Source organism: Chaetodon auriga, chromosome 6, assembly GCF_051107435.1.
Source record: "Chaetodon auriga isolate fChaAug3 chromosome 6, fChaAug3.hap1, whole genome shotgun sequence".
NCBI classification, from domain to species: Eukaryota; Metazoa; Chordata; class Actinopteri; order Chaetodontiformes; family Chaetodontidae; genus Chaetodon; species Chaetodon auriga.
In genome coordinates, this window is record NC_135079.1 from 26,992,076 (window position 1) to 27,005,680 (window position 13,605).

Genomic DNA, 13,605 nt, shown 5'->3' on the forward strand with positions numbered 1-13,605 from the left:
AGATATTGCCAAAAAACAACCATTGGCAAGCTTTGCCATGGGCATACCAAACTTGTGCACACGAGTGCAGCAGTATAGAGCATGTTATAGCATAATGTCAGTAGGGGGCGCGTAGCTTACACACAGCTTGGCAAAGGTAAACCTGCTACAGCACTGTGGCTTGGGATGTAGTTAAAGGCCAAAGCATATACTGCATCTGTGAACATGTAGGGATAAAGAGAAACAGTCTGGGTGACTATAGTTTACACTATGCACACTTGTAAAATCTGTTGTATTCTTCAGACTAAACACTGATTAGTTGAGCAGAGAAGGATATCTGGATATCTGATGCATGATCTTGTAACAATGTGATTGTTTTTGTTTATTTATTTTCTTGTTCCTGTTTCTCTTAACCTCTCTTTTGGCCTGACTAAGGTGCCACCATTACACACAGGGTCATAGGCTGCTGTAGTTAGCTGACAGTGAGGAGTTTCACCTGGAGACCAGTGACAAATAAGTTTTTCAAAAGGAGTTCTTCAAAACACCACACACAATCTGAAGCCATTGTGCAAACATCTACATTGCTATCAGTCAAAGTCAAAATGTCAAAATTTTTATTTCAATGGTAAACTTTTGGTCATCACAATAATGTCGCCTCTGAAAGATTATTTCAATGAGCAATAGAAGAACGGAGAAAGCATGAGGAAGTTTTTCCTTGCCACCGTCACCAAGTGCTTGCTCATGGGGGGATTTCTGGGTCAGTGTAGATTAAGAGAATGGTCCTGACCTGCATGTGGAAGGTTTTCTGAGACTACTTCTGTTGTGACTTGGTTATATACAAATAGAACTAACTTAAACTGAATAGATGAGAGTGCAGGGGAATTAACAGTAAGCACTGTACAGCCATGTGAACAAAGTTTTATGGGGACTGCCACTTTTATTAATTTTTTTCACATACATAAAACCATATGTGCACCGTAGCCAAAAATGCCTATTTACAAAAAAGAAATCAATATACACAAGTGAATTATAATACAACAAAAGAGAAACAAAAATCCTTCAGTAATCCGAACAACAACAACAGAGCAAATACGAACAAAACTTATTTCTTGACACCTTGTAAAGTTTTTGTGCAGGTATTCTTTTATTACAAGGAAATAAAGTGTTTATATATTACAAAACTTAGGTACACATCAAATATGTAAGCTGCGGCCCACACTCTCTTGGTGTATGAGGGGTAAAAAAAAAAAAAAAAAAGCTTTCTGAAGATTTATCAATGAAACCTTGTTTTACTACAGCATCACTTACTTTCAGTGCATTAAATTTATCTACACTAATTGCAAATGTAACTTAAGTAAGTGTTGTCTTAGCAAGGTTTTTTGGTGAGGAAACATATGTTGTGTGATTTAAAATGTAACTGGGCCATTCAACTCAATCAACAAAGGATAAATCCAAACTCTTGTAGTGTTTCCATCCAACGCCAGATGAACTGACATATGTATTGCTGGACTGAGGCAGATAACTCACAACTCATCTCAGAACAAAATGCTAATGTAGAACTAATGACTGCATCCTCCTGTAAACACCGTCAAGCAGTGTATCTAACTGGAACAACTGATGCTGGAACAGATTCAACCAGACTTCAAATTTTCCTCACAGACTATCAGAGCAGCATATTCACTTTAAGCACCTGAGTTCTTCCACAGCTTTTCAGACATCAGTTATTAAACCACATATGAGAAGCTACACACAGCATGTGTCTAATGACAGAAAAAGGGGTCGAATATCATATTGATGATACTCAAAGTCATTAGAATTTCCTTGTGATCATTGAGCCAATTTCTGCCCAAACAATTCCATTCTCAAGTAATTCAATATTAATATGAACATTCAAAAAATAAGATTTCTGTCTGAAAAAGAATGGTCCCTTTAAAAAAAACACCTTTTAGTGTGTTAGCTGTTATTATTTTAACATTTTGGAAAGAACATCATCTGGATTCAGACAGGCAATAATCTGAAATGAATGCCAATATTTCTGGCCATATACGTGCCTAAAGGAGTTTCTTTAATCTGGTTGTCACAAAGCGGAAATTAAAGTTGCGTCTACTATCCAAACATGGCTTTTTGGGATGTTTGTCCAACTTTAATCATCACTAATGGCGATTTTATGATGCTAAAGATAATGATCTTATCATGCTTTCTGAACAGCACACTGTAAAGAAAATGGAGTGAAAACAAAAAACAAACAAACAAAAAATTTGTGGTACTGTACACTCCCTGTTGATGTTGAATGACTCCAAACTGCTGGTACAGCCTGATAAACCATGAATTCGCTCTGTTCCAGGACATAACAAGTTTATAACTAATGTGTTGAAAAACTAAAAAGAAATATAAGTAAAGGCTGTCAATGTTACAAATTGTAGATGGCTTGATTATTCAGAGATGTTAAGCGTTTGATGGTAAACAAAGGTTTTGGAGAGGAAACACATCATGTGCTGCGCTCTGAAATAATTTCTCCCAGTACTACATTCGAAGAACATCTGGACTGGTCTGTTACCAACTGATCAATATAGACATTGCTGGTTGACAAATATGGCCCTTTGGTTAACATTCTGCTTCTGTACACACCAGCATTGTTCACCTTTGAGAGCAAATGAGGAGGAACAGAAAAAGAAATCAGAAAAAAACAACTCAAAACTTTTTGCCAACAGCAGCGAGTTTGATGATCAGTCTTAATGTAAAATAATACTTCAAACAAACTTTCTGTGTCCTCCAGGCTGGAGGAAATAAATTATCTTTATGCTAATGTGTATATTCTTGCATGTCTGTCTGCGGTGCCAGTTTTTTATCCCAGCAGCAGCCCAGACAGAGCATTCAGGTCTCTCATGTACGGGTTGTCACTGAGGATGCGGTCGATTCGTTGCTTCTGGTCAGGGAAGATGTCGTACAACTTCTGTTTCAACTCTGATGTCTCTCCCGGTGACCGCTGGGGAGGGGGTGAGGGCGAAGGAGAAGGTGAACGGCGGGGCGGATGCCATTCGGGAGGACCAGAGTGGGGCCAGTGTGCAGTAGGGTGGGGCATTAGGGTGGGAGGGGGCTGGGGCGTGGAGTCAGGAGTCCAAGGAGCCGAGTGGAGGGCCTGGACGTAAACTGGCTGCTGCTGCTGGGAGGATGGACGGAAGTCTGGAGGTCTCAGGGGGGGAGGGGTGACTGGAACCTTCCTGACAGGGAGAAACAGAGAGAGGGAGGACAGGGTGAAAGGATGTGATGGAGAACATGTGCAACAGGCAACATTTACTTTAACACAAGCCCCAACAATAGTTCGATTATTAAGCCATGAGTATAAATGCAAGTCATTCCAATAAAAATGACAGATTTTAGAGGTTTCCTCTGGGCCTGAACCACACACACATCTGTTGGCAAAACATACCTGTTGTCCTTACGCAGGAACATGTCAAGATGAGGTCCATTTCTCCCCAGAGGGTCATCAGGGATCATGAAGTGGTCCTCCACAAAAGTAAACTGAAGCAGCCTATTAGGGAAAAATAAAAAGAAATAAATTGTCTCCTTGGTGGAGGTCTGAGATTTTCAACTTCAGTATCTAGTTATCATCATGGATTTTACCTTCTTTAGAAGTTGTTCACACCCATATAGACTAACCCTAACCCTAAACCTAACCCATAAAACTTACATTAATTTTGTAAGAAAGTGAACATATGCAAAAATAACAGGCCTAAATAAATAAATTGATTTTCTTTGGTGAGGCCCCACAGTGTCTGCTTAGAGAAATTCTGGCAGTTAGACAAATCTAGTTGAGGAGGTTATAAATAGGCTACAATATGTTAGAAAGTTTTCCATTTCAAACTCAGTTTTACTATTTTTTTTTATACAGTGTAGCTGGAGATCATTAACAGCGATCCTGTCCCCAGATGAATGTGGTTTTAAAGTGGCTTATTTTCCTACCATTTACAACGTTTGGTGAGTGTTGTTTTGTGTGTTGTTGCTGCAGGGTTCACACATTAATGTTCAGCTCCTAAATCACAATTACAGTGTGTGTCCCATTTTCTCTAGCACACAATTCCTACAAGTGTGAATGTAGTAGTAAGAATATGTCTGAATCAGAAATAAATATGGACTAACTGTCTGAGTCTCGCTTGTCTCTGTTTTGTGAAGGCCCAGTTGCAAGAGATGTGATGTTAACTACTGGATTAAATATTATTTTGTTATCGCCAATCACTCCAGACCTCTGACCTTGAACAAAAATCAGATGTGGACTTTTGAGTAATATGTTTGTGAAGCTGTGATGTACAGTATTTCTGTGTTTTGTCAGGCAGCACTTACTCCCAAGAAGTATATTGCACCAATCTCGAGCAGCAACAGCCCTATCAATTCACATTTTAGCAAAACCATAAAGCATTTATCTCACTGGGTAACTAAACATGAATGCTATTCTTTTCTTTCTACAGTTGTAATTTTACACATGATCCCACAGCAAATTAACATACTGTACAAAAACCTGCACAATGCATTGCAATTTCTCAGAAAAGCTTCAATCAAAAATCCCAAAACAACCACCATGAGATCCTGGTGGAATGACAGTAAGTCACACTAAGTGTCAGTAAGACAGTGTCAGTGTCATACCACTGTCTGTCTGCACATTATCCTTCAGAGTCTAACACAACATGAGAAAGAGTTGCAGTCTGTTAATGGGAACAACCAGCCTTTAGTGTCACGTGGGTGACACACAGATTGAACCAGAGGAGCTGGGCAGATGCTTGTTTCCTGTGTAAATAAGGCTGGAGTTTGTGACACATCCTAACAGACAACTACCAAAGTCTCCCCTTACTCTTTGTATTAATGCTTGTGTCTGGTGTGGAAGAGGGAGAAGTTTCTAATCAAGAAAGTTTTGAAAGACAAAAATCCAAACTTTCTTCATGACTTTTACTCAAGTTAAGACGCTATTCTGTTAACCAAAGGATTTTATCAGAATATAGTATATGTAAGTGAACAGTACAAAGACCTGGTTACTAAATCTCTTCAAAGTAATTCATCTAGAAAAATAAAGACACACATTTATCAAATGAAGTTGTTATGAGTTGCAACAACAAGTAAAACGAAATTCTTCGAAATGAAAACAATGTATGTAAAATCAAAATGAACCTACAAAACATAGCTGTAATTGTATCTGTTTGTAATCTTAAAAATGTGAGATCTTTTTATAGTTTTTTGGTTCTGGGTGATAATTTAATTTTGAATAAAATAAAAATCAATCTTCTTGTTATTATTATATAGTATTATATACACACAGTTAATTCTGATTCTTCTGCAACTTTTTTTCCCACATGTTGCTTTTCAGATTTGTTCTTCCCCTTAAGCACTACAACATTGTTGGAAAATGTAAATACACTTAGAGTGAATAAAAACTACATCCTTAGCATGTGTCATCCAGCTGACAGCCTGCCTTGCAGGACTGTCCAGTGTCACACTGGGGAAGGGAACAGGTAAATGAATGACTGACTGAGCTGTGTAGACAAAACACACAATCACCTCTCTTGAATGATCTTGCGCCAGGTATCAGAGGTGTTGACAAAGTCCCTCAGGTTGTCATTTGTTACAATGACCCCATCTGTTTTTTCTGCTAAGTGGAGCAGGAACCTGCCAGAAAGAGAGAGAGTGTGGATTAGATGCTCAGAATTTTCCCTGAGTTTCATGGTCAGAAGCTCAGCTGCTACAGCCCACAGAGGGAAATCCACTGGTAGTGGAACACCTTGTGAGCTGAGTCAGGATGAGCTTTTAAGTTGGTTATTTTTACTAACCCCTGACACAAAATGACCTCTGTGAGGACAGATATAGTTGCTTTCAAATGCTGAGGGGTCAGATTTTCACAATTCACAATCTGGCCCAAACATCTCCCCAACATCACACAACAGAGCATTGCAGTATTTTAAATCCTAATACACCACTTTTACCAGACCTCTGTTGGATCTGTCCTCTGGTGATTGAACTTACTCACGTTTATTATTAAAATAAAGTATGATTGTAGTTGGTGATGGGTGGGGTGAAATATTTGTATAGGAAGAGATAAGTTCATAGTGGAACCAAAATGGCCAGAGATAACAGAGTAGTTCAACCCTGGCTCTAAGGAAGCATGTGTTTCCCCTGTGTCTGCCTTCTTGCCACTGTTTAGATATAAAGAATTCAAGGTTGGTGGACACCCTTGTGAAAAGTATCTGGTATAATCAAAGGTGTAAAACTGTATGTGTGTGTACCTGTCATCATGTGAGGATATCCTCTGGCCACAGACCTCTCTGGAGGGAGTGAAGGAGAGCAGTCTCAGGTCTTCTAGCTGGTTTAGAAAGTGTTGCTCTGTGATAAATAAAGCCAATTACATTGATATTATATGACAGTAAAATGGAAAGAGAAAACAATCACACATTGGTTAGCATACAGTGCATTGCATGCATACAGATTTGTTGGTTCAATGGTTTAAAATGTTCTAGTTTTCATTACCAGGACTCCTGAAATGCAAATATATTTGGTATATATTAGGACGGATGTACCTTAACACTGAATTTGAAATGAAATAGGTTATGACTATGAGGTTATAGTGCTGATTTCAGCACTAATTGGACCCCATATACAGTGTGTATAAAAAGCTCTATACTCTCTTTACACACACACACACAAACACCCTGAAGGCTGAAAGTCAGACCTTTGAACTGCTAAATCCGGTTTTAGCATGAGCTAAAGAGCCAAAACTGTGAAAAACATCATTATTCTATTCCTTGAACACTGCACACGCATACCTGTTGTGAGTCGGTCTCTCTTCTGACGCCACTGAGGGACAAATACTGTGATCTCCCTGTGGCCCCGTCTCCAAAATGTCTCTACAGCCAGTGCTATTCCTCGACAGGAAAAGAAGCGATGAAGGCCATGACTGGAGAGATGGGGATGAAAAAGGGAGGGACACAGTCAGGAGACATGCAGACAAATCAGGACTGTTTGACGCTACAGTTTGTATCGTCACTGCCATGACCAACAAAATTGTTTCAAGTAAATGGATTAGTATCAGTGGCTTTACTGATCCTATCAAGCAGATTCATTGAGTTTCTGCTATTATATGACTAAGCCACACTAACAACTGTTACTTCATCAATGTCACTACAAAAATTTAGTGTTTCCACTATCAGTTACCTTCATTAAATCTTAGGGGGGCACCAACTCAGCTTGTAGTGCCACAGCAATCTCTGGCTTTATATTACTTTACACAGAAACAACTCCTACGAGTTTCATGCAGTGAGGTATGCAGATTTTAAATTTGGATAAAAAAAGAGCACTGGTATTACATTGGCTCTCATATTGGCAAATAAAGTAAAAAAAGCAAAAAAGAATAAAAACAAAACAAAACAAAAAAAACTGCTGGCAGGTATAAACAGTGGTATTAACAGTGTCCAAGCCTCCCTTGTACACTTGGTGGCCCATGAAGGCAATGCTAGTCCAACCTGCAGGCCTACTAGCACGGTCAAAATTGGCCAAAAATGACATTTGAATATTACCTCTAAAAAAATGTATAGGTTTGAACCATTCGAATGTCTATTTATGTGCATTATGTCCATAAGAGGGACAACTAAGACAACAAGAGACATACTATTTGTATATTATCTTAACAAATGTCTTTTAAAAGATCTACAGTATTTTCTTTCAGTATTGAAAAAGAATGCTGCAGCCGGCAGGCATGAAACATGCTGCAATTTAATCCCCCTGTTTTTACACTGTCAATGTACGTCCACTGAGTGTCTCAGACTGTTTTGATGTGTTTGACAACATCGTGGAAAAGATCCCTACAGAGATACATTTTTGTTAAAAGATCAGCTTTCTTTAATCAGAAACAGCCATTATATCGCTAAAACACATTTCAAACGTGACAGAAAACAAAACTCAACCTTCTTTGTTTATCTTTTCACCACTCCAACAATCATAACTAATTCTGGATTGGTTGAAATGAATTCTCAGTTCGCTGAATCAGGAGAGGAGTAAGATAGAGGGTGGACATCAAAGAGGCAGTGGGGGAAACAGCACATGGAGCTGGAATATCTTCACAATTACCTTTACACATCTACACAGACTTAAATATGTCCGACCTCAACAGATTTTCCCAGTAAAAAACAGTAATTACTGGACAATAGAAACTGGTTTTGTGACTCCTGTCTGCCATACAATGCTCAAAGCAGCTGCTGCAGCGGTGCTGCTTTTCTGTCACGTTCAAATATTCATTTTCACATTCAAATGTATGGATTTTTTACAATTCAAGTATAAATTGAATTTAGAATATTTGTTGACAGCCCAAGGGCCTATGTGCCTGAAGCGTTGAGAGCAGCACAGAGTTGGAAAGATATAACATTACTTCGTGAACCCAGAGGAAGTTATTGCTTTACAACTTTTCCTTTTTGTGTCAAATTTGATGACAAAAACATGGGCAGAAAACTTGTGGTTAAATTTCCATGATCACTACTTGGACTTGAAAATGCAGCCCCAACTGACGCCAAGGAGGACAAAGTGACAAAGAGTGGTGGAGTTAGACATCAATTTACATTATGTTAAGCCCGGGCTTGCACAATATACGCAGTGTAAGGATTAATTTAAGACAAAGCAGAGGTGACATTAAAATATCATTTTTCAGCTGCAAAGCATATATAGTCCATTTTTAGAAAATGCCAAATTTTAAAAAACTGAGACTTTTAGCAGAGAAAAACAATATTAAAGCTATTGTCACAGGAAATTGGGAATTTGACTTTGCAATTTACAAAGCAGCACAAGATGTGGAATGTCAACTTTTAAACCACAAAAGTTAAGAACAGATAGATAGAAACAGGTGATCATTCACCTTTGTGCCAAGCTGGATTTGAGGTGACCTTTGTGTTAAAAGGCATGTGTCTACACCACTAGACCATCAGGACAGCACGGCTATCACCTGACACTAAACATTAGCTTAACAATAGTCTTATGGCATGGTTTGTTAAAGGTACAGTTTTTTTTTATGTAACTGTAAACATTCACTGCATTCAGCAGTGCACTCTTCCATCACATGTGCAGATAATTTGCCAACATCCCATTCATTAAGAAATTCAGTAAAATTAAAACCTTATGCATGCACAGTGTTTTCTCCCATCACATGGGCAGCCCACATACTGCCAACACTACTGCACTGTCTGAGCTAAGAGACTGCAGGCTTTCAGTCAAAACTTGATTGTACAGTATTACTGGAATGAATATATTTCATATTTCTTGATTAACCAGCAGATAACAGCCTACAGCAAAGAACACAGTTTATAACTTAACATCTGCTAGTTTTTGTTAATTAGCTATTATCATGTGAAATGTAACTTGATTGAGCATGCTAATTGAGGACTTTTAATCACTCTATTTTCATTCATTCTCATTAAATTAGTCAACTCATTTAATTAAAGTTCAATTCAACTAATTATATCACTAAATATTTCATTTTTTCATTTCTTTTAGAAGGGTTTTCATCTACCTCTACTTATGACATGGTAAAAGGCTTGTTCCTATCTGCATATACATGGTAAATACAGCTAAGCAAATAACCCCTATTTTTAACGCCCTATTTTATTTGTTATTTCCTTTTCCCCCATGGTGGGGGCTGGTCCTGGGAGTGTGAGGGTTCTGCGCAGTATCTTAGCTATTATACATACAGTATATATACTCACTGGCCACTTTATTAGGTACACCTGTTCAATTGCTTGTTAACACAAATCAGCCAATCACATGGCAGCAACTCAATGCATTTAGGCATGTAGATGTGGTCAAGACAACTTGCTGAAGTTCAAACCGAGCATCAGAATGGGGAAGAAAGGGGATTTATGTGACTTTGAACGTGGCATGGTTGTTGGTGCCAGACGGGCTGGTCTAAGTATTTCAAAAACTGCTAATCTACTGGGATTTTCACACACAACCATCTCTACGGTTAAGAGAGAATGGTCAGAAAAATAGAAAAAATCCAGTGAGCGGCAGCTGTGTGGACGAAAATGCCTTGTTGATGTAAGAGATCAGAGGAGAATGGTGGAGATGATAGAAAGGACCAGTAACTCAAATGACCACTCATTACAATCAAGGTATGCAGAAGACCATCTCTGAGAGCACAACACCTTGAAGCAGATGGGCTACAGCAGCAGACGACCACACCGGGTGCCACTCCTGTCAGCTAAGAACAGGCTACAATTTGCACAGGCTCACCAAAATTGTACAATAGAAGATAGAAAAACATTGCCTGGTCTGATAAGTCTTGATTTCAGCTGTGGCATTCAGGTGGTAGAGTCAGAATTTGGCACAAACAACATGAAAGCACTGATCCATCCTGCCTTGCATCAAAGGCTCAGGCTGGTGGTGGTGGTGTATTGGTGTGGGGGATATTTTCTTGGCACACTTTGGGTCCCTCAGTACCAATCGAGCATCATTTAAACACCACACCCTGGGGTTGTGGTGGAACGGGAGATTCGCATCGTGCATGTGCAGCCAACAAATCTTAAGCAACTGTGTGATGCTATCATGTCAATATGGACCAAAATCTCTGAGGAATGTTTCCAACACCTTGTTGAAAGTATTCCATGAATAATTAACGCAGTTCTGAAGGCAGAAGGGGGTCCAACCCGGTACTACCAAGATGCACCTAATAAAGTGTCTATACCACCTGTGACATTTTCACGTATATAAGGTATATGCTTCAGTACAACTTTGAGCAATGGAATAACAATAACATTTAAAATAATAAAAATAAATAAATAAAAATATGACTGATTGCAATAAGGTACAGTCCCCTCAGATTGAGAGAGAGAGAGAGAGAGAGAGAGAGAGAGAGAGAGAGAGAGAGAGAGAGAGAGAATTTGTCAAATAAGGCAATGCTGTGAACACTGAAATCTAATCATATCTCAATGGTGCAAAAATATTTCAAATATTAGCAGGACAGCAGTGACTGCTAATCTGGTCTCAATGGCCTCCCTAGCAACAGACATAATGACAAACCTGGAAATTATTTTTGTGGTACCCCACACAAAACAGCATTCACATTGTTGGTAGTGACGTGCATGGTCTGTAAGTGCATGTCTGACAGCTGTAGAACAACAAAAGGGTAGCTAGGACAGAAAACCATAAAACAACACAAACAAATACCACCAGAGATGAAAAACACACTGAGAGTGGGCAGCCTCACTGAGCAGGAAGTGGGCTGCTACAAGCCACAGACCCAATACACTAGTTACATCCTTGGAAATTATTTATTTTCAAATATTTTTTTATGTTATTTTTTTTTATCAGTGTATTTCGGTTATTTATTTGATGGCCTCAGGTATTCAACTAAAGTCTACACCTCCAAACCCTTACATTGATCATGACGTCAGGATACACAGAGCAGACATCTGTCTTTATTACTGTGATAACCACTGAACCAACATTTTCATGTTGAGGAAAATGTAAATCAGATTATTTTGAGGGGAAATCTTAAAGTACAAGTGCAGTACATGAAGAAGAGTTATGTAAACAAAAACATGGCTACCACAATACCCTGTTTTCTTAGCTAGAGTTCCACATTTTCATTGCAAGTATGGCTAAGACTGAGCTGTCCACTTGACATGTTTACTGGTAAGTTGTGAGTCAGACTATTTTGCAAACTGACCTCCTAAGAGAAATAAAACTGTTCTAAAATGTTCAAATTGTTAACCTTATGAAGGAGTTTCTATTTATTCTTCTTGTTTCCTTGTCATGTGAATTTCTGTAAGTTATGCATCTACTGCTAACTTCCCTGTGAACTAGGTTACATATCTTTATCAGCAATTTGGCCTCACATGAGCTGTGGGAAAGCAGAGACGCAAAGCAAACATAGGTCTAGCCCAAACAAAACAAACAAACAAATAAACAAACAAAAAAGATAATAAGTGAAAGTTATGGTGTTTGCAGCTGATCAAGCTACAGCTGAATGAGTTTGAAAAGCAGAATGCACATGAATCCATATCACAACACGAGGAACAATCTTTCTTTTTTTTGTTTATAAATGTGGGTGGACTGAATTTCTCTTCCTGGAAACAAGAGAGGAGTTGTGTGTCAATAGAAAGATTCCATTATGTAGTTTGACTTTGCCCAGGCTCAAGGGTCTGACCAGACTCACTTTCCTGGTACTTGCACAGTACATGTAACTGATTACAAAATATTTTCTGTAACATGGCATTACAAGCACAGACACACAAACATAAGGCAGAGAACACACATGCAGATCAACAGTCTCACACACAAACACACACACACGCAGATCAACAGTCAGATACACACACGTTAGGTTGTCATCTCTTTTGGGGACATTACGTAGACCTACATTAATTTCCTTGAAATTTGCCCGAACCATAACCTTAACCACTACTTGTGTAACCCTAACCTTACTGTAACCTAGAACCTAGCCGTAACCCCAGCCAGTCTTCACCCTAAAATTTACATTGGTTTACATTGTGAACACACACACACACACACACACACACACACACACACACACACACACAGGGCTGTTCCATGAATGACACCAGAGCATGAAGGGATTAGGCAACTAGTAAAATCATGGTGGAAACTGTAAATAAGTTTACATAACCTAATAAACTCTTTCAGGATCACGACATATCTTCATCCTAAAACCTGTATTAGGGACACAATCATCATCATCATCATCAATTGATTGTGGCTTTTGTTTTCAAGAATAAACTGGAAAAAAAAACCCCACTACAAACAATTTAATTTACAGATCCATGAGAATGTTTTCAATATTACATTCTATTCTGTATTCTTACAGAGTAGAGGAAGGGGAGTGTTGTGGTGGTGGTGGTGGTGTGTGTGTGTGTGTGTGTGTGTGTGTGTGTGTGTGGGGGGGGGGGGGGGGGGGGGGGGGGGGGTGATATACAATTTTAAAGGAAGTGATTGTAAAAGTGAGATGTCAGAACAAGGAAATCTGGGTTGAACACTGTGATGACACATCAGCAGCAAGTGCACTCCATCCTTCCTTGTAAAATAAAACAACAGCAAAGTTCCTCTTTGCTACACACTGTCTGGATAAAACAGAAACTCCAAACACAAAATTTTTATTTGAAAAGGTCTTCTCAAAAACATCCCTATAATACACCCAGACTCGGCAATATCATACTGTTACAACTGTTTTTTGCTGTCAGTCACACTCACCCAAAAGTAATGAGTGTGTGTGTGTGTGTGTGATCTTAACTACAGATAATGGTCATGTTGATGGGAAAGCTTGTGGTGCATGTACTACAGGTGTGAAAATCTAATTGTTATCAAAGGAGCTACAACTCTGTCTTTACACACAACCCAGTGGTAAATGCTGCATCTGAGTTGCTGTAATGTGCTGTGATTCCCACTGATGCACTTTTATCAACTTTGACCTGGTACTTTGTCGTTATAATGTTCAGAGGACCTGATGATCTACACCTGTCTTGTGGCCCGTCACAAACTAGAGCTTCCGCTGTTGACTATTTCCCTCAGTCTACTGATAGACATCCACTTCTGTAAATATCCAGGTTCTGATACTGCTTTCTAAACAGGTTAAGAGCTAGCCCAGTT

The 13,605-nt window shown here is 38.9% G+C and overlaps 1 protein-coding gene across 1 annotated transcript in view; it reads right to left on the bottom strand.

Annotated features, from left to right (window-relative positions):
• Positions 1-887: 887 nt before the first annotated feature.
• The window catches only part of n4bp1 (nedd4 binding protein 1), a 36,650-nt gene continuing 23,932 nt past the window's right edge, over positions 888-13,605 (bottom strand). The window contains exons 8-12 of the mRNA XM_076733052.1: positions 6,786-6,916; positions 6,249-6,345; positions 5,527-5,634; positions 3,410-3,511; positions 888-3,200 (exon numbers count right to left, since the gene is read on the bottom strand). Of these exons, the coding sequence (XP_076589167.1) occupies positions 2,825-3,200; positions 3,410-3,511; positions 5,527-5,634; positions 6,249-6,345; positions 6,786-6,916 (814 nt within the window). The 3' untranslated portion in view covers positions 888-2,824. The remainder of the gene's footprint in view (positions 3,201-3,409; positions 3,512-5,526; positions 5,635-6,248; positions 6,346-6,785; positions 6,917-13,605) is intronic.